The sequence below is a fragment of the Alosa pseudoharengus genome, unplaced genomic scaffold (assembly GCF_046254945.1).
Source record: "Alosa pseudoharengus isolate Yale_2024_CS ecotype anadromous, Long Island Sound unplaced genomic scaffold, YU_APseudo_1.1 YU_APseudo_1.1_scf_10, whole genome shotgun sequence".
Lineage (NCBI taxonomy): Eukaryota > Metazoa > Chordata > Actinopteri > Clupeiformes > Clupeidae > Alosa > Alosa pseudoharengus.
In genome coordinates, this window is record NW_027468565.1 from 13,456,091 (window position 1) to 13,483,398 (window position 27,308).

General features: G+C 40.5%; 1 protein-coding gene across 1 annotated transcript in view; it reads left to right on the plus strand.

The window, feature by feature from the left end:
* Positions 1-10,057: 10,057 nt before the first annotated feature.
* Positions 10,058-27,308, plus strand: part of ptprz1a (protein tyrosine phosphatase receptor type Z1a) — a 55,674-nt gene continuing 38,423 nt past the window's right edge. The window contains exon 1 of the mRNA XM_076272842.1: positions 10,058-10,234. Coding sequence (XP_076128957.1) covers positions 10,171-10,234 — 64 coding nt within the window. The 5' untranslated portion in view covers positions 10,058-10,170. The remainder of the gene's footprint in view (positions 10,235-27,308) is intronic.

Here is a 27,308-nt window from a genome sequence, read left to right on the forward strand (position 1 = left end):
TGTTGTCCTGTTGTCCTGAAAACACAACACACTTCTGCTGCTCTTACATAACTTGCACCACTATGCCACTTGCTTACTTAGGTCAGCCATTTATTGGCCTAACTTTGCACTATTATATTGACTGTCTATGCACTTATTGCACAATTTCAACCCAATTTTGCTGCTCTTATTTCTTCATTGTATGTGCCTTCTTATTTACTTTTTTATTGTTTACTTGAATGTTATGTTTGTCTGTGGACTTAAATTGGTAGAATATGTCTTGTCTCCACCGTGGGATAGTGAGAAACGTAATTTTGATCTTTTTGTATGTCTTGGCATGTGAAGAAATTGACAATAAAGCAGACTTTGACTTTGAATATGTACTGCTTGTGTTGAGCCCCATATTATTACATCATCGAGGTACACACGGGTGCCCTCTAGCCCCTCTATGATTGCTTCCATCGCCCTATGAAACATTTCGGGGGACGATTTTATTCCAAATGGTAATCTAAGAAAGCTGTATCTGCCAAAAGGTGTGTTGAATGTGCAGTACTTGCTACTCTCAGAGTCCAGTTTCAGTTGCCAGAAACCATGAGATGCATCTAGTTTGCTAAAATATCTCGCCCCTGCCATTTCACTTGTGATCTCTTCCCTTTTTGGTATCTGGTAATGCTTCTCGTTTAATGTTGTCATTGAGATCTTTGGGGTCTAGGCACAACCATTTAACTCACCATTGGGGTTTTTTACGCATGTCATGGAGTTCACCCAGTCTGTCGGCTCCTCGATGGGCCGATTACTCCCAGATCCATCATTCTGTCCAGCTCTTTTTTTAGACTGCCTCTGAGTGGTGCTGGTACTCTCCGCGGCGCATGTATAACTGGCTTGGCATCACTTTTAAGTTGGATATTGTATGTGAAAGGCAGCGTTCCATGGCCCTTGAACATTTCTGGAAACCTGTGCACTATCTCATTTACAGTCATTTTCTGTGTTAGTGTCTGACACCTTTTCACTGTTGAGCTGGTAGACTCTCTTGACCAGCTCTAGGTCCTTGCATGCTCTGTCTCCGAGCAACGATTTGTGGTCATCAGGAACCACTACGAACATGAGGTTTTGTGTCTTGCCTTTCACATGCATTTTAAGCCGGCACACCCCCTTGGTTTCAATTTGCTGTCAATTACTGTATATGTTTTCAGTGGGACAGTGCGTTTCTGTATGTTTGGCTTCTCTTTGTCCTTTACACTGATCAGGTTGGCTTTTGCCCCTGTGTCTAGTCTGAACAACACCACTGCCCCATTAACTAACAGAGGTGCCACCCATATATCTGTCTGCACTGCATTGACTGGCCGCACAGTCTCATCTGCATTGACTGGCTGACCCGTCTCCTCTATTTCACTGCTCCCCTCAGTAACTCTGTACACAAAGTCTGGATCACTCTGCGAATCACTGTCCTCATCTGTTCCATTCATTCACTACATGAACTTTGCATTCCTTCTCCCTTGAAAGACACATTCTAGCATAGTGATTTTGTCCATGACACCTGGAGCAGGTCTTTCCGAATGCTGGGCACTGTCTGGCCTTGTGCTGGCCTCCACAACATTTGCAGGTAAATTCCTTGTCTGAATTCTTTGTCTCAAATTGCTGTGGTGAACGGTTTGCAAGAAAAGTAAATAATTAAATTTAATCATAAATTCTACTGAAGGTTCTGCACCCATCTCCCTACCCATTCATCTCGGTGGAATACTTCACGAACCCTTCCTTTAACACATGACAAACCATATATCAGAATAAACAGCAGACCTTACCGAACACAAAGGTGTAAAGCAGTCCTCTGTATAGTTAGCCATTCCAGATTAATCCGATTTTGAATTTGCAGCAAATTTCGACATGCATGGATGTCTCCAAATTTGGGCTCTAAGCTTTACAATGTGTTTAAATTGTTCTACATGATTTCATAACCGGCCAAATACAAAATAAATGTTACAAATATTGCCTAGATATTGGTAAATCAGAGGACAGCTGACTAAGAGTTTGTGAAAGTAGCCTTAATGATCACAAAATGCTAAGCATGCATCTAGGCTATTTGAGTTTCTTAAAGCTGAGCTGTGCTTAAATTGTTCAATACATGATTTCATAACTGGCCAAATATAAAAAAATGTTTAAATATAGATATCTGTAAATATTAAATGATCAGATGAGTTCTATGTAATGTGTCATGTTTCATGTTTGTTTCATACAGTGATGCAGGTCTACTGCTGTGAATAGGCTTAATACAACTTTGATCATTTTTATAGCCTACTATTGTATAGTTAACTTTGGCCTTGGTGCCCTGACATGTGGCCTTTGTGCCCACCACCAAATATGCCCAACTGACGGCCAAGTGGCCTTGCCCCTAAAATTCTGTGTCTCATTTCACATTGTTATTTGTACACATTGTAAATACAAATCACAGCATGTAAATAGGAAATGTTGGAATTCTTTTGTCACTATTAGGAGGTGTAGACTAATGAAGCCAGCCACTTCGAGGCACTTGTAATAAGCTAGACTAGCAGTGGGGGTCAGACAGAGTAGCCTATACACGCACAGAGATTTATCGCACGTTCGACTTATCGAACTCTGTCGGTGTGTTCCTTTAAAGTTGCTTCATTAGCATGAAAGTCGGGACATAATATTACATAGTGAACTCATTAGAATCAAAAATCCTGTATTCACTCGTACTTTTCCTCAGTAAGAGAACAAAGGATACTTTGTCTTTGGGCTTGTGCTTATAAGTGTTTTAAAACACTTCAATATGTATTTGTCAATAGTCAATAAGTATTTGCTCTTGGGTGCTCCTTGTTGGTGCCCCCCACCCAATCCCAATCCTCCCCCACCTTTTTTATGCAGCCCTTGCCACTTAATCTACTAAACCCCTCTTCTACTGCACTTTTTACCCCCCCCCCCCCCCCCATAAATGCACAAATAGGCTGACACCAGACATAATTTCACTGCATTTCTTACTTCCAGTAACTATGCATGTGACAATAAACTTCCTTGTATCCTTGTATCCTTGTATTATATATTGATAAAAATGATATATAGAAAGCATGATTGATGACATATTAATATGCGGTAATACGATAGTGACTTGTTTAGGACTCGAAAAAATAAGGAGTTGGACTTGGACTCGACTTGGCCTTGGTAATACTTGACTTGGACTTGCTTGGGACATCTCTGTCTTAACTTGGGACTTGACTTGGACTTCTCGTTAAGACCTCCCACCTCTGGAAAAGACTATATATATATATATATATCTGTTTAATAGCAAACCTTGTTGACAATAACATACATGTAGAAGAAATGCTATTCAAGATGACCAAACAATGCTTCTACAACATGATCCATAGGGAGGTAAGTGGTTGCTAGCATGACTATGAAGTCCCTATCTGTTTTTCTTCTGTTAACATGACATGGAGTTGTGTTTCATCTAAAATATGAAATGTTTATTCATTGGTAGGATGTAACAGTAATTTTAATCATTTTATTTAACTTCAGGTGGGGGTCTGAGAGGAAAGAAAAACTAAAAATATTCAGTAATCTCCAGATTTGATGTATTTCTGTGAGAAAAAGTAAACAAAATAATCCACAGAATTGACTTACTTTAAGGCAGTGGCTCAGTTTGCCCCAGGCTGCCTCATATGCAATAAATTAATAAATAAATTCCAACTTAATTAATCCACATATTTGAGATAAATTGTTTCCTAGACACAATTGTTGGCCAAGTTACCTCGCACTCCCCTGCTGTGTTTGTGTTTCAACTCCTAGAACATGCATCTGCTTGATGTGTGAGGTTGAAATTATGTCACTAGGGGGCACTGTTTGAAAATGAGTGTTAAAATACCAAGATAAGAGCAAAATGTGAAAAAGCACTAAATAGCCTCAGAGCAGTGCAACAACAGTCTAACTTTGGACTTTGAAATGTGATTTATCCATCAGGGATGAAAACTTTAACTGAAGATACTTTATCTCTGCCTGTCTACCTACACCCAGTGTATTTCAAGAACCATTTTCTCTCTTGTACAATGGAGGTTTCATTGTAATGGCTATTGCTATGTTAATGTATTTAAGCAAGCAGAAAGTTGGGGTGATTCGAATCACATGCAATGAATATATCAATTGACTCAGCTGAGCAGGACATGGCATCCCTTTCTGTTCCAATATTGTGCCAGTCTTACAGAGTTTTGGACCCCCTTTTGGAGTCAAGGTTCTTCCTTTCCATTGTCATCTCTATGCCTACTCTGTGGGGTTCAGGCCGTGGGCTCTATAAACCACCTTGAGACAACTTTGTTCATTTCCGAGCTATATTAATGAATGATATTGTGTATTATGCTTGCAATCAATGTTATAAGTTAACTAAGGTCTAAGGTCTTGATTCTCGCCATGATGCCCTAATCAGAATGACTATTGCCATGAAGAGACTGATGCTGCCCCAGATAGATACACAGGAAGCTCTGACCCTCTCAAAATCAACAAACCCTATCAGGTATTGGTAAGACTGGAGGACTGGACTTCTTCCAAAATCAGACATTATGAAAAGATGTACATTATGAACACAATGATGATCACTACTAAATGGACAGCTACATTATCAAATATTTGAAAGGCTGTTGCTATAAATGGAAGATGATTTGATTCAAACAATTCTTAAAGTACATCAGGTCCTGATGGTACAGCCGCCACATCATCCCACACTGATAAGTTAAGGGTGTTCAGTTGTGATGATGATTATCTTGACTTTGTCCCATAGAGCCCCACACTGCAGTACATTACTGAGTGATTGTTTGGACAAAATGTGATCTAGAGCAAAATAATGTCAATAAAAACTATTTTTTAAATATTTTTATGTTCCCAGGTGGACAAAAGTGGATGGAGAATGGAGACTGATACGGACATGTTCCTCTTCTCAGAGCAGCAGTCTTATTTCTGAGGCAGACCATTGGTGAAAATACTGGGGGTAATTGGCAAGGAGGCTTTTGATTTGTGGCGTAAAAACGGCCTGTGGAGATGTACAGGGCAAAAGGATTATGCCGTTCCTTCTGTTGCGTACAGCCAGGCGCTTTTTCTCTTATTGGAGCTCTTGCCATTGACGCCAGTTTGCCCCAGGGTGTTAAGCTGCTGGGGTGCCAAAGGCGCCGTTGTAGTTAGTGACAATAGGGCTCCCGCAGATCAGTCTGAGGATGTGATAGGAGAGCTAATGTACCCGGTCCCAAGGGCAGTGGGTGCACTGAGATGTTATTCTGATGATAACCACAAAGCCCTATTGGGACCTTTTTATAAAAGGGGTGTTCATTTGGACTAAGGCAATGAATGCTTTAAATTGCTTCAACTGTAACACCTGGATGTTTTTGTACAACCACATAGTTTTATTGTTTCAAATGAAATTACACTGTCTTATTGTTCTGGAATAAAGTTTTGTCACTTAGACATGTGTTACTGCAGACATGGTCATTGGCCTATATGCATATTAAGGCATCTATCCATTAAGGCATCTTATCCATACTATAGCACATGTGTCATACTTCTGTAGTACATGCTTTTCTAAGGTTACCCTAAAATGTTGGTCCAGCTGCCCAGTTGAGTATGTGAGAAGGAAATAGAGAGTATGCATTCTGGGTGTATTGTGAGCAGGAGGCGGGATAGGAATGCCATTGAATTTGGACTTTTTTATGCACATTCAGGCTCTTTTGTATGAGTGCTGAGGAAGTCCATTGTGAGGTGGGACCCTCAGAGAAAGGCGGGCTCTTAGGCCCATTGTCTCCCTGCGCTTCTTCTCCAGCTAGCCCAATAACTGGAGGCCGTCGGAAACAGTCCCCAAAGGGACAAAAATATTAGCAGGCTTTGAAGATTAAGAACGGGACATTTACAAATACAAATGTATTAATTATGCATGCCAAATCTAGGGAATAATTTCAGTGACTGAAATAGTTTTTCCATCTAATTATTGAAGTGGATAGCAATCACCACAGAGGTGCTATCAATATTCTTGTAATCCAGAGAAATAGTTGATATTATGGGAATGTGAGTAAATGAAATTCATTTTGTAGATGGTTATTGAACTAAATGTTCTTGTGTAAACCATCTAATCAACTTTAAGGTATATGTATAGAGTAACTTGTTAGATACTAAATGCCAACTTTTGTCATTTGGGAATGAGGAAGGTACTGTAAACATCAGTTTTAATTCTCCATGTAATTCTCATTCAAACCTCTCTCATTATATTTTTGTCAGGGTTAAGTCTGTGAGTTTTCCCAGTCTTAGAAACAGTAAGTGTGTGTGTGTGTGTGTGTGTGTCTGTGAGTCACCTCTTTATGGGCTCACTGGCCATGGCTGACACAGAAGTCTGGGCTGGGTTCTGATGAAAGAGCCTTCAATGCTGCCTCCCATCTTTTCTTCTGACACTCAGGGAACCTGATGTCATTTGTAAGCACTTTGATTTCAACTCCAAGTTTGGGGCTCTGGAGGGGTGTTTTGTTCTGGGACTGGTATGCTGAGAGCTCCACGCTGCAGTGGATACAGCTCTCAGAGCCCAGAAAATGAGTTTGGAGACAGGCTCACAATGCTCACAGAGGAGTGGTACATTGGAAGCCCACAATGACAGTTAATCTTCATAAAACATGAATGGTAACCAAGGCTCACAAACTGTTGGCCTCAACAATAGAGCAGCAGAGCTTTGAATATTGATGGGTCATCAAAAGTATGAGAGCCAAGTGCAGGGACTCTCAATATTGTTCTGAAAGCATTTCTTTTTCATATCTTATTCCATCAGTGATTCACTATGATTTGTAATTGCAATATTTATGAATACTTTTCATAAATAAAGGGAAAGAGTACAAATACACTCCTTTATAAGGTAAACAAATAACTTGATTCATATTCTGTTCATGCTCTAAATAAATATCTATTCAGTTTCATGAAAGGTAGTACTATTAGTAAGGGAGTATTGTTGCCTTGTTTGTGTCCCCATGAAATATTGATGAGAGAACTTCAACTAGCGTTAAAATAGGAAGTGGGCCATTTAATTAATTATGCCGACACAATCTTCATTATGATGCTTTTCTTCAACATTCTAATCTAAAGTATTTTTCCATTAGTATTGCTCTCACATAACTATTAAGTGATTTGTAGTGGATGACCAGATCTCAAAGCAGGGCATAGCAGGTGCGAGCTGTCACCATTATCACCCACAATGCACTTTGAGCCATTGATTTGGCCTACCACTAAATTGGGATTTGGGTGACATAGGTTGTTGTCAATAAAACTGGTGTAGCAAGCTACTGTAGATTGTAATGTGAAGTAAATAATTGAGCTAAGGCAGTGAACCAAAAACAGAGTTGATGCGGAGGCAGAGGGATCAATGTCATTTGTGAGGAAATGAGGTCATGACACAAATTGTTAGAACACTGAGATCTGACTGGTTGCTAATAACAATCTATATAAAGAACTGTGCATGTAGCCTATGCAGACTTTGAGGGAGAAGTTTAAAAATGAAGTCCCTTTGGAACTATCATAAATGCACACTAAAAGATGGGTGGAAATATGTTTACTAATCTTCTATTCTGAGCAGTTCATCTTGAGACTTTGTTTCAGGTGTTTTTATTTGCTTGTCTATTGGCCAAAATGTGTTGCAAATAAGGCCCCCGATAAACCTGCATTTGAAAAGAGAAATTATGAAATTGTTTTACTGAAGGCTAATGATTCTTCTAAAAAAGGGAAAGGGGTTACTCTTAGACTTATTTTCATACTGTTGGCAATCTCTAGAAATGATACAGAGGGGTTGTTTGAAAGTGTTTTGGTTGAAAGCTAGCAATCTAATAACTGAAAGACATGCACAAACCCTACAAACACAAATAACAGCCCAACTGGCAGTAAGTTTGCTAGCACAGTAACTCATGTTTTGGTGATAAAGTTGGCAATGTAACCTAGTGTTGTGACAACTTGAGGCGGTTCAGCCCAGACTACAGAGGTGAATGATGCTTATTTGCAGCCATTTGGAACAACAGATGTGTTTATCTGTCCTTCACATGACAATAGATACATGAATCTGAAAGTGGTTGATTGAATACCATGTGAATCAATTGATTTGAAGATAGTATCAGAAGTAGCTGCACAACAATAGTCAAAAGATGAAACAAAACTACAAAAAGTGTTTAAAAGCTTTAACTACAACATTCAGTGTTGCTAATATATCTTGATAAAAATGTAAAGGGTTTGGTAAATTCTAATGTTAAGGTTGGATGTCAAGTGTAATTTTACTGATGTTTGCAAGTCTGTTTAGCCAATTAGACAAAAACTATGATGTCTTTAACATAAACTATGAACTTCATCATTCAGTATTATTTACCATCCAAAATTATAGATTCCAGTAGCCTAGCAAATGTCTGCAGAAATCATTTTAAAAATGGACTTAATCTAAAACTCACTGTAGGTAAAAATATTTACTAGCCTATATACCATCCAATCTCCAAAACTATACTGCTGCATCTGATAATGTGAAAAGTAAGTGAAGCTTTGTTCAGTGTTCATGATTTGATGACCTAATATTATTATGTCAAGATTTGTCGGAATCATGCAGAGCATTAAAGCAGTCCTACTACTATACTGGGTACCTTTTCGTGACACTGTTAACTCCGGGAAAAGTCCGCATGGCCACTCTCTTCAAATGAAACATACTGTCCAATTAAACATATTCCCTCTAGGATTGTTCTGTGAAAATCCCACTGAGGATGTCCATAGTCCAGAACATTCCTGGACACAGCATAATTAAAGCAACATCCCATTTATACCAGGCCTTCAGAGACTCATATCACCAAGTACTTATAGTAGCCTACACAACAATTGGTCAGTCAATGAATCAGTCAATTAGCTGATTTAAAAAAACAAAACAAATTGCATAAGAAGAGCATTTGAGATCAAGTCCCATAGCGAGTCATAAGATAGAGAATAGGAAATAATAAGTGGAATATGAAATAGAATATCTCCTTTCTCAAATGCATCCTGAAAGAACCAAACTATTTAAGTGCTCTCTCTCTCTTTCTCTTTCACACATCCACACATACACACACACACACACACACACACACACACACACACACACACACACACACACACACACACACACACACACACACAATGCCTGTAATAGATGTAGATTCAGTTTTTCAGATTTAGATTCAGATTTTTTTTCACTGCAGAAACATACAATTCAACAAGTGAGAAGCATGTGCATACATTACAGATAATCCAGTGATCCAGTGTAAAATATGCAAATGTATTCACAGGGGTGCAAACAGGGAGCATGGCAGAACATTATTAAAGTAGAAAAACGACCCCATCAGTGGACTGGCCAGAAAGCTGTTTCACTTGTATGCCTCAAGGCGACCTATATATAGGGAACAAATTAAATAAAATATGAAAATACATTTGGAAAATACAACTGTTTTTTTAAGTTGTTGAATGCCAGAAATACTCTTACTCAACTGCCCGTTAAGAATAATAATCTAATGTACATAAAATCACTGCACTAAATAATTTCATAAGGTATTCACTATAGGCACCATTATTGTAATACTCTTATGGTTAGTGTGTTGTATTGTCTGTCAGAATGTGTTATAGATGATCATCATTAAATGCAAGATTATTTCAGTCAAAAAATCAGTCATTTCTCAACATGAGTAACATTTTGTTAAACTGAATGTCTGTGTGGTGCGTCTGCATGCACAAGTAGGATTATTTCTGCCCCTTTCCTGACACACTCACATACTGGCATTATCCCAATTAACCCACATTCCACAGCGACATTATTCTCGTATTGGAAATATCGTTACCTGATAATGATAGTACTGAGCATGATTTTTTCCCCAGAGAGAAAGGCATTTTACTTTTCTCGTGTGAGCAACTTCACCTCTGTACAGAAAGTAGCGCCTAGATTGATGTGGTCTGTGGGCGGCGCACACCGTAAAGCGCAGCTCTCTGTCTTGTTAAGGCCGTGGGTTGCATTCGCAACGGGGCGAGAGTCGCCAGCGCAGTGTGGAGCGTGGTAACGTCAAAGGTTTATCGGAATGAGACAAATGTAAACTATTTCTCGCAGTGGGAGTGTTACCCCCTATAACTTAATTCAATCCATCACCCATTCTGCGAGTACAAAGTAGAGAGAACATGGAGGTTACCAGCTTAAGGAACGTTCTTTGGTTTGGTCAGCTCTTGCTTCTCTGTCAAATAGGTAAGGACTTTGGAAACCTGCTTCTTTGAGTAGTTGTTCAGCTGCAGTATAGCAATAGGCTAGAATGTGATTTGTCTAAAATAACTTTTCATTGGCTATATAGCCAATAAAACAAAATTTAAAATACTGAATTGAGGCTGTTGTTTTGCTGTTACGCAGTAACACCGAAGTTCAAGTACAAATAGGTTCGATGGTATCTACGTTGTACATCTTATTGAGGCCAATACACTGAACTGATTTTGAAACATAGGCTGTTTGTTAAACTGACATGGCACTTGAAATGTAGTGTTCTGCAGGTCGCGCTACAAAGGAATAAACCTATTCCTATTCACTAAATACTACTGACCAGCATCCGTCTCAGACAAGGACTTTGGCTTTGATTGAATCTCTATGTTCTGCTTGTTCACATTTTCTGTTTTTAAATAAAGACAACAAACACATACTCTCAAGAGACACCATACAATAACGCACTGGTTCAATTAAATCGTTCGCCGGCATCAGGCGTAAGCTATAGCATTTATTTAGTCCATCACCACAAAAAGGGACCTGTCACGCATGAAAAGGGGCTTTCGCTACGGTAGTCGGACTAGGTCTGTGTTATTATCAAGTCAAGCGCTATGTTTGTGCACCCAAACAAGAATTGATTGGTCAAAACTCGCTACTTAAATGAATAGTCTGGCAGCTGAGGTTCGTCTGTTGCTACTGATACCAAGTGGTCTTTTCATACCAACAACTCTTTGTGTGAGGGTGTGTGTTTGAGAAGGGGAGAGTGGGTGTAGGCCTACGTAGTAGATTTAGAGGTGGTGATACTGGGATTTGGCAACATTTTGTTGGTTCTAACATTTTTTGTGATCCTCACTGGTTAATGATGATGACTAGGCTACTTTTATTACTAATAGCATAAAATACCTGAAATTTAACAACGTTTTTTTCTTTTAAAAGTTGACATTATTTGCCTGTGACTGGCCTTGGTATTCCCATGGAGTGAACAATCATTCTTTTTAATGTGGGAAGGCATATTGCAAGGAGGAGAATTAGATGAATGGAGAGAAAGTTTGGAATCTTGTGAGAACTTGATTTCTAATAGGCCTAGTGCTAGCCTACCTGCTTCACAACATCATTTCAATTCCAGCAGGGCGTTCAATCGACAAAGGTGGCAGGCATCCCTGAACAGTTGAAAAGAGAGTGGTAAAGGTACACAGGAGTGAAAAAGTGAATGAATGAATGAATGAATGAATGGATGAATGAATGAATGAATGGTGGGATTCTTTACATCACCTGTGCACTGAAGTGCATCATTGCAAATCACTGTGTGGCTCAGTGTGTGTGCCCACCCTGTCACAAATCTCCAGTGTTGTTTTCCTGTGGGCTGTTGATGACAGATGGCACTTTTAGTGCATCCACCTGTCAGTCAGACGGTCACCCAGTCAACCGACTGCAGTCATTCATACTGACATTGTGTGTATTAATTTACACCTGCCTGACACTGTGGCTTCAGACATGCTATATTATTAAGTCTGATTTAAACAACATCTTGATTCATGAGGAAAGTTGACTACACTAATGTTCTATAGACTTACATTGGAGATTGTTTTTGAATTCCATGTTGATCAGTGTTAATGTGATTGTGTTACTCCTTGTAAAAAGCACATATAGCATATTTTAGTAGGGTTCCAGTTTGAGAACCATTTTAGTAGCTGGTTTGGTGAACTGAAACAGTTTTTTAAGACCTTAGCTAAACCCAGAGGGAGCTAATCACTTTTACGCTCTTTCTGTTTTCCACTGTGCCAGTCTCCCTCTTTTCAGTTCCTGTCTTTCAGACTTTTCCTCAGTATTCCTCTCTCTTTGAGTGTGCTCAGAGTGGCTTGTGGGTGCCGACCCCCTGCTCACCATCCTCAGTACTCTCTGGATGGAGTGGGCTGATGGGGCAGTGGTGGGGAGGAGGGTCTGCTGGCGGGTCAGATTTTCAGTGCATGGCAGCAGGGCTACTTGATGACCAGATTAGTCGGTATTAGGCTCAAGCGCATTCATTCAGGCATAGAGAGGAACACACTGAGCTGGTGGGTCTGCTCCTGCCTCCTCCTGAGGGGAGCGGAGAGGAGACGAGTGGGGGGGGGGGATGGGGTGCGCAGTGGAGGGGGGCCATCCTCAATGGGCCAAGGGGAAGCCTTAAGCGGCGCGCCAGCTAAGGCCCCACTGTGAATTATGCTGTCAGCTGTGTGATTTGTTTTGTGCATTAGCTGGCTAGAGGGGGAGCAGCCAGTGTTGATGGGCTATTTGATGAGGACACATGGAGCTGGGAGTGGTGCTGGAGGTTGGAGGTTGGTGGTGCTGGAGGTTGGAGGTTGGTGGTGCTGGACTGCTGGGGTGGTCACCTTTGTGCTGGGCCATGTGAGTTGGACGCACATATTCTCTGCAATTTGTTCCTATGGTGCTGTAGCGGCCTGTATCTATAATAGGGGGACCTGCAGAGAAGTGAAAGTGTGTGTGTGTGTGTGTGTGTGTGTGTGTGTGTGTGTGTGTGTGTGTGTGTGTGTGTGTGTGTGTGTGTGTGTGTGTGTGTGTGTGTGAGAGAGAGAGAGAGAGAGAGAGAATGGTGTGTGCATTTGTGTGCTTGTTGATGTCTGTTACCATTTGTCAAGGGCCTTCACTTTTGTGTCCGTTCCCACCGGGGTTGGTTCCTTGTACACAGCCCGTTCTCAGAGCTGACTCGTCCCACTCCCTTTAGTGTTGGTCCATCCTCTTTATTATCTTGCTCTCTTTCTCTCGCCTTTCCCCCTCTCTTGCTTTCTCTCACATGCTCACATTTGTCACTCACTTTTTTCCTCCTTTATCACTGTCATGTTTAGTGTGATGGTCTCTGTGGGTGCCCCAGTGGCTCTGTGCCACGAGGACCTTCGCCTCTGTGCTGCCACTTAATTAATGGCATCAGCTGACAGGAGTGGCATGTCTCATGCCAGAAAGGGCTGTTGCTGGTGGAAAAGAAAAGAACAAGGTTATGTGTATGCATTACAGAGTTAAGTGCATCACAAAGGCTATCTATGCGTCACAAGTTTAGAAAGTTTAGGGAATTGAGTAGGATCTAATGTATAGCCTAAGAATTTTATGTTAGTATTCTGGAATGCAATTTTAATTCACCTCAACAATAAAACATACTTTCAGAGGTTTTAAGCTTTACGAGATGGGCTGTGCTTTATCATCGCTGCCTTTGTCACTTTTGGAATATCATCTCAGTCATGATGAGAGTAATTTGACTGTATATTGTATGGGAAGGCAGTTCCACGGTTGCTATAGGTGCGATGTCCATTGGAACAGAAAGTATTTGAAAGGATGTTGATGTCCAATAGGTCAGTGAGGAGGGGCAGTGCAGTTGGGGGTGGCACACGTATGTCAGTAGCTAAGTGCATAAGTACCATTTTGAATGTATGTATGTAAATAGTATTTTGAACTGTATTCTGGAGGCGCATATTGGATGAGAAAATGTGTAGCCTACTCTGGCTGGTTGATTTGGGACATCAATGATCCATGCTGCAGAGTTCTGGATGATTTCAAGCTAGTGAGGTTCTTTATGTACAGGATGGAATTGCAGTTGTCAGTGTGGAGTGATTTCTTTAGAGGAGAATTATATATACATACACCTCTTATATTAGTATTGACTACCTTCCACCATCTCTTTCTCGCCAGTTACTTTGACTACCATCAGCTGGTCCTGTGAACTCAAACTCAGTAATGAACCTAACTATGCCATCTTTAAATGGCACACTATGTGGGTGCACCTGCCCCCAGCTCTGCCAGTTTTGCCCATTTGCACACTGGCACCATTACACATCTGTGCTCTGGATTGGCAGCTGGCAGATGCCCTACATCTGGAGTGTTAAGACCCAGAGATCCATTTATCAAGCTTATCTATCTTGGTATGATCAGCCTGCACATAGGCACCCAGCATTGTCTTCTATTGTACTTCATTTATTGTTTGGAATCTGAATACTACATAATGAACTATTAGTGGCATTATGGGCCTCTTGTGATGTGTGCTTTATGAGTGAAACAGTCATGTATGGCTTTTCCAGCATGGAGATGTACAGTTATGTAACTCTGCTAAGTGTCAAATTGAAGTTGGTCAAGCTGTGTAAAGTGTGTTAGTGTAGAACATGCAACACTGGACACTTCAATTGCACTTTAGTTCAGTTTCCCAACTCTCTGACTCACTCTGGAGTGTGTTGGTCCTCTTGGACTAGTAGACAACATTTGGGACTTCATCTGAGGGTGAGTCAAGGACAAGTCGGCCTAAAGAGGTTAACCCACAACCCTATGGCATCCCTCCTGTGAGTATTCCCCCATCTGAAAATCTGTTCCCTTTTCAATTAGGTTATCACTTTAAATAGCTGCTCAAATGGGCCCCTGAGGCCGTCAAGGAAATAAAAGGAGATCTGGTGGGTCTTTAATTAGTCTGATGCAGCTTGTTAATCTCATCCACCCTCCCTGCTCCGTATGGTCCAGAGAAAATGGCTGTAGAGAAGTGGAGGTGAAAAGCAACTGGGATTTAGGCAGGCTCTTTCAATTCACATTAACTTTGTCATTTGAGGATGAACACATTTCAGCAATCAATTAAATTCCATTTCTTAAAGAATGCATAAGAATGAGGTTTTAGTTTTTGTATTTGTACATGTTTCGTAAAAGCCAGTAGGCCTACTCAATTTCTCTTACACATACATAATATCATATAAATGTCAATTTATTCTGTATTGAGTCTGAGCAGGTTTCAAATACTGAGGGTAGGGAAAGGCGCTGGGGTGATGAAGGAAAAAGGCCGTATGGTAAGAGGATAAGGAAACCAGACTGGCTTGGGCTGAAGAGTATGAGTATAGGATAAAGAGGCATAAGGAAGCGTTTTAAATCCAAAGATAAAGAGGTGGCAGAAGGTCTCAATACCTGTTCCTTTCTGTTGTATGTTATTCAAGTCAAGTCAAGTCATTTATATAGCGCATTTCATACACAGAGGTCATTCAATGTGCCTTACAAATACAAAAGCAAACAGCTATAATGAAAGCACAGAAGGGCAATAGTCAAAGAATAGTTTCAAAAGTAAAGAATAAGAAAGAAAACATAAAACACACAAGGTACATATAAAAAGTAGTACATAATAATAGTACATAAAATTATGGATGTGGGCATACTGATTTCCGGTGGTCTGTCTTTGTGTCTGTGCATATGTGTGTGTGTGCATCCGTGCATGTGTCCGTCCGTGCGTGCGTGGCTCTGTCCGGCATAGCACAGTGTTAGTGTGATATCGCCCATGAGGAGAGATGGGTCTTCAGTTTTGCACAGTTAAGCACATTAAAAGCCACCATCTTGAATTCAGTCACAATAAGTCGAGCGACGAGTACGAATGAACAGGGATCAGATTCCAAAAATAACTCTGTGGAAATGCATGGATTCCAGTTACTGCTACTGGAAGCAACTGGAATCCATGCAGTTCCACGGAATTATTTTTGGGATCTGATCCCTTATCATACCTGTTCATTCGTACTCGCCGCTCAACTTATCGTGACTGAATTCAAGATGGCGGTGAACGGTAAACTTCCTAAAGGTACTATCTGTATAAATCGTCTTGTAAATAAACTACCAGTGCTTTTTCAAAGTTCTCAATGTCTCGTTTTAAATGTCAAGGCCCGCAGAAGTCTACCAATGAAGTATAGAGCTACTTTGAGCCTCGTAAATGGTGTAAAACAGTGATTTATTTGCATGGCTAGGCCGATGCCCGAGGCACCCCCATCGAAAAACTGCGCCAGGGGACAAGCCGAGATGAGCTATGAGACATACGTTCACACTCGGTATCATGTTTCAACACACTTAAGGTCAATATCACACCGGAATTCTCCTTTAACCTAAACCCGCCTCAAAACCAACACTGATTAGCCGTTCGTTTGGGGAACGGCTCCACATTTTCTATATCGCAAGAAGCCAGACTGATCTGCGAGTGGGAAAATGGAGCTCGCGAGATCAGGATGGTCTAAGGAGGCTAACTGTGTGTAGCTCATCAGTACAAACTCTACATGCACTGATTACTGCAATGGACTTTTCACCGGCCTTCCTAAAAAGACTATCAAACAGCTTCAGGTTCTCACAAAAACTAAAAGAACTGACAACATTACTTCAATTCTTAAGTCCCTGCACTGGCTTCCAGTAAGTCACAGAATTGACTTTAAAGCACTACTGCTTGTTTATAAATCACTTAATGGAGCAGGACCTAAATACCTCTCAGACATGCTTCAGCAGTACACACCCTCCAGACCTCTCAGGTCTCAGGAGAAAAACCTGTTAGTAAAACCTGCTGTTAGAACTAAACATGGTGAAGCAGCTTTTAGCTGCTATGCGGCTCAGCTATGGAACTAACTTTCGGATGACATTAAAAAGGCCCCAACTGTAGCCAGTTTTAAATCTAGACTCAGATCTCAGTTCTCAGATGCTTTCTGCTAACTGCACTGAGTTATAATTTCTGAATATGTCTTGAAAATTATTCTACCTTGTGTCTTTTATTTTGTCTTTTTAATCATTCTCTATTTTTAAATGATTTTACCTTCTGTTTTATGTTTTCATCCACTTTGGGTTACATATGTTTTCAGACAACAAAAATGTAGCTTTATTTTATGGTTCTGCTACAGTTAAATATAGCCTGGGTGCCAGTCCGAACTTAGTCCCGCCCACAACATTTGAGGTAGGGAAGTTCGGTCTGGCATTGTTCCATTATGGAGCAAGTATGCTCGCCCCAGATCGGGCGGACCAATCAAATCGGGCTTTACGATAAAGGACAGGTGAGCAACAGCGCCTGGTCTATCACGTCATCTGAGCACGCTTAGATTAGGCTTATGTTTGAAACAAAAACGCTGTGGCTAGAAGGAGACATGGCTTTTAAGACCCCATATGAAAATGCATATTATTTAATGAGGTTTTATCACGATTATTTCTGAAAACTTTGGCCAAAGTTGAGATGTGGGAAAACTTGTGGTTTCACTTTCATCAAAGGAAAACAGCGCTGTTGCATTGTGACATGTTGTTCCCTCGTTCGTTTAAAATCTCTGATTGACCACCTGTTCGAGGGATTTGCGACAGCCTTTCCCAGCTGTTTAACATGTTTGTAGCATATCAGTGTTCAACAGAATTATTTTTAAAAATGGAGGGGATATAGGCTATCAGTTTTTTCCTAATAGCCTACCCTACGCATCTCTTAGATTTCGCTAATGAGTGTTGTAGGAGTTATTGACGGCACTAACTTTTACAAAAGACCAGAAAACAATGTTAAGGCATTTGTGAAGAAGGATGGTTTGTGTGTTTTCTTCCTACACCTAATGGTAAGCTATTTCTTTGCTCTGATTGGTTAGGTCTATCCAATTGAGTGCAGAGGCATTCCCCCCCCTGTATCGGTTGAAACACGCCCCATAATTACGTCCCAATGGAGCAGTATCAGACTCATATTCTGACTAGAATTGAGTATGACTATGTCAACATTTAAAGGCATAGTTCCCAAATCTGTCAAAACGTTTTTTAATATTTCAGCTCTACAGCCAGTCAAATTTAGCCTGGGAATACCCCTATGAACATTTGGCACATTTGGGATTTGCCCTGCAGGTCTGTCGGGCCAAGAGGCCATTGAAGCCCATTTCCAATGTCCCTAAAACACGAGCACACATATAGTCGCTAATCCGGCATGGACGTGTATTTCTTTGAAATTGAGTAAACAACTGCATATAAAACCTTCGTTTACAAGATTGCTACACTTTTGAAACAATTTGGTAAGAGTTTAACATACCAATTTAAGTTTAATTTCACTGCTAATTATGCCCCTGCTGGAAGTCGTAAGTCAATGAACCTTTTCCAGATCCACTCCCAATTGTGTAATTTTGAAGGTCTGGGTGTTCCTAGGCAAATTGCACTCCTCCCTTCGTAAGCGTTGATTGAAATAGTGTAGGCTCCGAGTTACTCTGTTTCCTATTTACAGAGCCAGGATTGTGTACGAATGTTTATTTCAGCGTAAACAGAAAAGACAGCGAGAGGACCATGAGAGGCCATTAAATAATCTAAATGTGTATTTATCTAAATGTGTTTTGGATTACAAATTCAGAACACAGTCCTGAGAGGCATTGTGTTAAGTTCTACCATAATTGAAAAAAAAAAAACATCTCCTTGCTGCTATCACTCCCCACAACACACTAGCAACAATACAGTAAACACACTTTATTATGAATTTGTGAAGGTTGTCTTGAGAGAGGAATTTGGGTAGTAAAAACTATTAAAAGCATGATTTGTGACCCTGTTGAGATCTCTCCAAATTTGGTCTGCAGGTACAGTAGGTCTCAAAAAATTAGAATATTGTGGAGAAGTTTCATATGTTTTACAATCATTACATAGAGTGACAAATGTCAAGCCATTTTTTGTTTAAGTGTCGATGATTATGGCGTACAGCTCATGAAGATCAAAAGTTTGTTCATCAAAATATTAAAATAAAGAGGTTATAATACAGAAATGTTTGTTTCCTGAGCCTTTAATCTCTTAGTCTAGCTCAGTAAACACAACCACAATAATGAGAAAGACTGCAGACTTGATAGTTGTCCAGAAGACACTCATTGATACCCTCCACAAAGAAGGTAAGCCACAGACGGTCATTGCTGAAAGGCCAGGGTGTTTACAGAATGCAATATCAAAGCATATTCATGGAAAGTTGACTGGAAGAGGGACGGTGTGGTGGGAAAAGGTGTGCACAAGGGTGGCAACAAGGATGACCGCTGCCTTGAGAAAATGATCAAGCAAAGCCTATTCAAGAACTTGGGGGAAGTTCACAAGGAGTGGACTGAGGCTGGAGTCTGCATCAAGAGCCACCATGCACAGACGTGTCCAGGAAATGGGCTACAAGTGGCACATTCCTAGCCACTCCTGAATCAGAGACCAGGTTAGAGTGTCTTACCAGGGCTAAGGAAAGACAGAACTGGACCGTTGCTCAGGGTATAATCAATGTCCCAAGAGTCTGGAGGAAGAGAGAGGCACAGAATCCTAGTTGCTTGAAGTCCAGTTTGATGTTTCCACAGTCAGTGATGATTTTTGACATGAATTATAGACACCGTTGCCAGGGTTGCCAACTCTCACGCATCTGGCGTGACACTCACGCTTTCAGCACCAATCTCACGCTCTCACGCACACTCAAGAAATGTCACGCCAAATCCATTCTTTTTTTTTTGCAATCCGTTCATTTTTTGTTGATGACTAGACTAGCCCACAGCATTGTTTCTAAATTACAGGATACGAGTTTAAGGCATACATATGTCTAGACCAACAGCAGGTAGGTCTAATATACGCCTACAACGTTCTCAGCGCAGTTTTCTCTGATTGTTGATTCGCTGACTATGGTATTTTAATCCGGTCCGCGACACCTTCACGGAACACGCTGCTATTTAGACATGAGGCAGACCGACATAAAGTGTGGCCGCCCATTCTTCTCTAGGAACTACTCGCGAAGTAGCCTCACAGACATCACATTAAATAACTTTTTCTCATCTTTTATAAGGTGCTATATCCGCTATTTGCTGCGATAAACGGTTCGCGAGAAAAATAAATTAACTTTCAAGAAATAATCATATTAGGCTACTATAGCTCTGCGCTCATTTCAATTCCTATAGGAGGAATATCTCACAAACTTTTCGTTCCACACATGACAAACCGTAAACCAGAATAAACAGCAGACCTTACCGAACACAAAGGTTTAATGCAATCCCCTGTACAATAAGCCGTTCCAGAGTAATCCGGTTTTGAAATGGTAGCAAATTTCTATATGGTCTCCAATTTTGGGCTTTAAGTGTCTTAAAACTGAGCTGTGCTTAAATACCTACATATGTGTAAATATTAAAATCAGAGGATATATAGCTCATGGCTAAGAGTTTGTCGATGTAGCCATATTTGTTTTCACAAAATGCTAAGCATGCATGTATTTAAGTGTCTTAAAAAAGTGTGCTTATATTGGTCAATGCATAATTTCATAACAGGCCAAATAGAAAATAAATGTTAAATATACTGTAGCCTAGACATAATAATAAAATCAGATGATGTAGGATAGTATAGAGTTAGAAGTTGGATGGCTCCAGAACTCACACCAGTGGATTGGGTCTTAAAGGAGCCACACCACTTTTATGACACTATAGCTGTTCTGTTGACCTTTAGATTTGTTGCTACTGGGCATGAAGGGCAGGCCAATTATGAGTTCTGTCCAACATTGATGGTAGGTTTAGAAGAAAAGTCAGCACATTTTAATCATATTGCAATACCAATAACCGTAATCATTTTGGTCATGATTTTTCATCAAATGTTCATACTGTATCTCTAGTGGCTGGTAGACTTTGGAATCCACCAGCCACAATGATAGGTGGAAAAAAATATTTTAGGCTATTTCCATCCCTGATACATACGTACACTCATACACACATTCATAAGTCTCAATCTGTCCATTTCTTTCCACAAAACTCCCCAGAAGTAATCATTTAAGGGGTTATTTTTCATTTTTTTCTACTGAGCTACTACCTTTTTCAGGTGGGCAGGGGGGCCCTTTTCATGTCTGTGCCCAGGGGCCCAGTGGCTCATAATCCTTCCATGCCACGGGGTTAAAACACTGGTCTTGTTTTCAAGTGCAATCAATAATTTAATTGTACATTTTGAAGAAACTTAAATCAGGGATTATACTGTACATAGCAAAAAAGTCAGGGGACAGACATTTTTAAAATTAGGTTTAGGGAAAAATTTAACGCACACGCACTATGACTTCACAAAATCTCACTCCAGCCAATCACCCAAAGTTGGCAACCCTGCGTTGCTAATCTATCCATTATCGTATACAGCCCATCCAGATGATTTGATTGGTCCACACAGTTCTCAATTTTTCATAGAGTCTTCTCAATGGAACCAGTTGAGACCGAATTTCCCGACCTCTAATTTTGTGGGCGGGGTTAAATCCGGGCTGGCTTCCAGGCTAGAACCAAAGATAATTAATGCATAGCAAGATGGGTCGTCCTAGTTCATGTCTATGAGGGCAAAGTGGAGTTCAGTCAGACGGGCTCTGGTTCAGTCCCCGTCTGCACAGGGGCGTGTCACTGATGTATGACTGACGTTTGAACGCCTCGGTTCCACGCCAGACAGAAGCCGGAGTACAAAACAAACTTGGTGTACACCTTCATTAATGTTGATTTTCTCCCGACTGGAGGGTCATACTGTCACGACATTCTCCTGAAATGGGGAGGAGGGTTTGGAGATCATGATACCATGTCCGAAATGTGCATCCATTGCTCAGAAAAATAAGGCTTTGACAAATTCTGGGAAATTCTTGGATTCTGCAATAGACCTCAATGTTAAAACGGGAGTCCGATCACTGCATAAATGGGGGATAGTGCCCCCCCCCCCCCCTCGTGTGGGGCATGTACTACTGCTACCCTATTTGCATACATGTCCGGGGACAGGAAATGGCCTCTGAGGAAGTATCTTCATAATCAACCATCTTTGCTAGAACATTCTCTGCATTAAGTAAGAATGACTCATTTTTAGAAAATGCTCACATTCAACACTAAACAAAAATAATTGGTAGTCAGTAAGTAAAAGGAAACATAATTCTGGCAGGTTATACATGTAATGTAATGTGGATTTAGTAATGCCATCAACTGTTAATACTTTGAAAGTTAGTGTGCTATGATTAACTACATGTTAATGTTCCGTGCTTTGAATGACTTGATTTTAAACCTGGTTTGTAGCCTGACGTCGTCATACTCAATTCTAGTCAGAATTAGAGTCTGATACTGCTCCATTGGGATGTGATCATGGAGCGTGTTTCAACTGATACAGGGGTTCTTCTTCTCCACAAATGCCTTAACATTGTTTTCTGGTTATTGTGCTGTCAATATCTTGTACAACATACGTGATAGCGAAATCTAAATGTCTACCTTTTAGTCCTCTGTCAAACACAGTTGCATTTTCAGCTCTGAACAAAACCGTTGAGGACTTCTGGTCCGAACCATGACTCCGAACAGCTCTGGTTCAGGCATAGTTGCTCCACAACGGAATAAATCCAGACCGAACTTCCCGACTTAAAATGTTGTGGGCGGGGCTAAGTTCGGCTGGCATCCAGGCTACCAGGTTTGTTGTGTTTTGGTAGAATTGGTGTATGTGAGAAAGGGATTTAGCATTTTGAATGTTGTTTTGAAAACAAAACTAACTCTTTGGCTAGTTGTGTGATGTAGGTATATTGCAGTGTTAAGAGTTTAGAAAAAGTATTGTTAGTGTTGTATTGTTGATTGTAAAAAACTGTAGTCTGCTAGCTCCACAATAAAAACATGTAGGCCTATATTGATTTAATTTGATAGATAACTTAACCCACGAGTCTATAGTAATTAGAGGCACATGACCTGAAGTTTGGGCTTTAATCGCTGCAGATATAATGCAGCATTTTCGAACAAACTCTTCAAGCAGAGCAAAACCTAAACATTGGACCACAGGGAATTGCACACAAACGCGAGCAGATCTTGGTGACCGTGACAGCTCCTCAGATGTGGTTTTGGTCATGAGCTATTTGTGCTGAGTGTTTGCCACATAGTGCTGTTGAGGCTCCATTTGTTAAATTAAATTAGGTTCTGTCTAGACCAGCCCATGCCAGTGCAGGCGACACGAGTCGCCATGTTTAGAGCAAATGTTGTATGTTAATGCCAGTCTGCTTAAAGCAATTAGCTACAGTTCAGAGAGCCACCTCTTTGTGGAGGACATCATCACATCAACACCTCCTCTCTATTGGTTTGGGTTGGACAAGCCAGACATGTGCTTGGGGCATCTGTCCAGCTACTAAAGCCTTTAGCATCCAATTCATTTTCTGCATAAATCTAAATATATATTTTTTCTGACAACCTTATGGCACTCTGGTACCAGTTCTCTTAAAGGTACCCTTAACAGTTTTTTGACCTTAATTATAACACTTCCAAAATCATTTTGATGACACATAACCTCATAACATGATGAACGGCACTTCTGCCATTGTCTGAGTGATTAACGACTTAGCAACTTCCTAGATTCGGGTAGGAAACTGCCTCCGAAATTGAAACACAAAAGAACTGCTATGCTACAGGAGTTCGGAGATCTTTTTCTACAGACTGCTGTCAGTGCATTCCCTCTATGTTGTATCAGTTATGTTCATACTTTGTTGCAAAAGACACTTATTTAGTTTGTTTATTATTGTGCTTCTCAACCAGAGGGGGACCACGAGAGCCAATCTGGTTAATAAGGGTGCCTTTAAAGCACCAGTGTGCCACTTTTACAGGTATGCTTTTTAGTGTTGTTATCACCTTCAAATTAATTTTGATCGTCGTTTGAACATCTTTCATTCCACCATCTTAGTTCTGGTCCAAGATGGGCCATCCCATTAAAATGTAAGAACATCTTCCACAGATAGACATGCCCAAATATTTCACCAATATTTCACTTATTCTAAATAGTGAACAATATGGCTTGCTTACACTGTCTTGTTACCTCTTGATTCTTGACTCAATATGTATCTTAAAAGGAACACATACTTAATGTTCTTTTACCCTAAAAATAATGATTTCACACTCATTCTGATGGTACACTTGACTTGAAGTCTCTGACATTGCCAATGCACACCCAGAATGTTTGATATTGTATCATGTAACATGGTTGATTGGCTAGGATTGTGTGTTTTTTAGTATTTCACTTTCACTTCCATATTAAAGTTTGTGAGAGATAAATTGTATATGAAAGGCTGCAATATTTTTTAATGGCTGAAAGATTTCAGTATTGGATACTTGCTTGGATACTACTGCATTTGTATTACATCTGCTAAAAATCTCCTGAGTACAATACAAACACACTGAAGAGGAAAACCAGGACCCAATACTGGTGGTTTAGAAAAGTATAGTAAAATTGGACAGATCTCCTGAAATAGCTTGCTTCATCTAAACACTTGGCTCAAGTGAACTCCATGTTTAAACTCTCCTTTGAGTAGACTGTAAATGTTTACTGATGTTTAACTGAGAGGGTCATGACTAAGCAAAAGAGTGGCATTTCTTACTTGAGGAAGTTGGACCTCAGTCACTGGCAATGGTGACTGTTGATTCCTTAAAACATGTTGTATTCATTGAAGTGCTGGGTTATGTTTAGCTGTTGCATGGTCAGAAAAAAGATGAAAGTGTGGATGAGAAACGGATATGTGGAAATGAAACTAATGTAAGACTGTAGCAGCACTGTGAGAACAGACGGCCTGTAGCTGTGTCCATGGTAATGGCTGCTAGATGGGGAGAAGTCAGTATGGCTGGAGGCCACAAGGAGAGCTGCCTGTTTTCTGGGCTCTGATGCCTCCTGCATGCTGATTCGCTGCAGCAGGGTTCCTGTCTGGACTAAAGGCATGCCCACTGATGGCTAATCGAGCTGATGGGAGAGATGGGGCCCTCAGGTGTAGACCAGGTTAAGGAGGGGCTTCACTCTGACCACAAAGTCTTGACTGTGATTTCCCAAGCCTGTGTTATGAGGAAAGAACACGTTCTTTAGCCTAGACTGCCTTTCATTCATGTCTGTTTGGATTTCGGATGAAAATGCATTATATAATAGAAGAAGATGAATCTTTCTTTTGTACCAAACCAATGAACAAAGTCTACCTATCACCTATCAAAATGCAAAGGTGTGTTATTACTGCAGCAGTTGCTCTTTGCTGCCAAATGCACACATGCCCATACTCTTTCTCATATACATGTATATGTGTTTTTAACCAAACACTCATCGTCAAAGACAAACAATCTTGATGCTTGTGTTTACTCAGGCATATTCAGATACAGTGTCATGTGATGTTAAATAGGCTGCTTGGTGATTGGCCATACCTACAGCACAATAAATGTAACATCATTCCTGTGTATATCTGAAATATGTTTTTATATTTATTCATTATTAAGACATATTTTATCAGGGTTGGTTTTATGTTCACCATAAGTTCAGCTTTAAGGACTAATTTATCTAATGTAATGCAATTCCCTGAAGCGTCTTTGTGATCCATATCCCAGAGGATTGAAGATCCCAGGCTTCTGGCCATGGGTGTGGTAATCTCTGTTGTGGCTGGCACAAATGATACATTAGTATATTAGTGTGAACAAAGACTCTCAACAAAGAACCTCTCTGGTGACCAATCACTTTCTCCCTCCTCCTCCCTAATTTCTAGGACACTGGTAATACCTTGTCATAAGTGGATATTAAGAGTGGCAGATCACAAATTAAGTGCAAAGAAGTCAAAGAAAGAGTACAGGAAAATATGTCATCACAATAACTCTAACTCAACCTACCCGCCTCAGGACAATGTTCAAATCATATAGGCCATGTAGCTAAACACAGTATCATGAAGTAAAATATTATTCCAGTTTCAGTGCTCAACAACTGGTGTGAAAGAAGACAATTACTGTGTTCATCTAGTAGAGCATCAAGGTTTTTTTTCCTGACCAGAGGCATACATCAATCAAATAGTTGACATGTGAAACTATGGTAAATTGGGTCACAATATCAGTAGACAGAGAAAGAGATCAGCATTCCTGATGAGGAATTTTAGCAAGGATCATGAGATGAGGCATTACACTTGCCATTTCAGAGCTTCTCCATCACCCACTAAATCCCAGTTTAACCCTTTGGCTGTAACCCAGTTCCATAATAATAGCTCATCTGACACTTACTGTAGCAACTTGGTTTGAACCGTTGTTTGTTTGTTTGTTTGTTTGTTTGTTTGTTTGTTTGTTTCTTTCCATTTTGTTTCTTGTCATCAATTGCAATGGGCTGATTCCTAACCCTTCAGAAGAACATCACCATTCAAGGTTAACCTGACTGCTCCTCTTCTGTTTGTGTGCTTGCACTGTCAGTGTGCTAGTACCTCTCAGAGAGCCTGAGTAATCCTCTTACTCTGCCTGCAGTCATACAGATGCAGGCTCCTTATTTATAAGACAAACAGATGTACAGTAAGCCTTATTGTATGTGTATATACATGTTAACTGTATGTTAGAATGTTTTTGACCAGTTCAGACAAAACAGACCCGTGACAGGAGACAATGTAAACAACAAAATAAACAGGAGAAAGTCATTGGAATGTATATTGAGTTTGTATAATTAGATTAGTTTGTAGCATTTTAGTAGTATTAGTTAGTGTAAGTAACTGCCTGGTTAAGCCACAGAAAGGTGACAATTATTATGACCGCCGCTAGCGAAGCTAGCGAAGCGGTCATATAGGGATTGTCAAAGTTACTTTTTTTTTTTTTTTTTTCCGTCATCTACTTCCTGAAATTTTGGTCAACGATACCCGGGGCACCGAAACACCGGGGCACATGAAATTTGGTGGGTATGTAGCCCCACTAGACTTTTACGGAAAAATTTCGTTTGGTCCCCGGGGGCCACTCCCCCTCCGCGCTGGGCCCCCCGAAACCCAACAAATGCAGTTTTTCCTAAATAACTACCCAAACCGTGGCAACGAGGATGAAGACATTTTTATGGTATGTTGGTCTCAAGGGCCCACATCAACCTAGCCCATAATCACTCATTTGTGATTTGCACCCCCCCGGTAAAAAATGAAAATGCAATATCATTCTGCTTTAATCGCCCCTCTCTTCAGTAAAGACGTTCAGAACTGCACCAAATTTTATGTGTATGATTAACCTGACATTCTCTGGGGGTATGCCAAGTTTCGTAGAATTTCATCCATGGGGGGGTCTAAAAAATTAAGTTATGTGTACATTTAGTGACTGTACACTCATTGGCCTGTAGATGGTGGTGCACACATATACACATGCACACACACACACAGGCACCCACATACTATCGGTATTAGAACGGCCGATACATAATTACAAATTCAGTAGGATTAAAAGAAAGCCAAAATAAATATTCATCATCATCATCATGGCTGCATTTCCAGTATTGGCGATAAGTAGTCGTTTGTCCACTAGATGGCGCATCGTTGCAGTGAGACGTAATTTTGTTGGAAGTTAATCTAAAGTGGGTTGGAAAGACACTACGC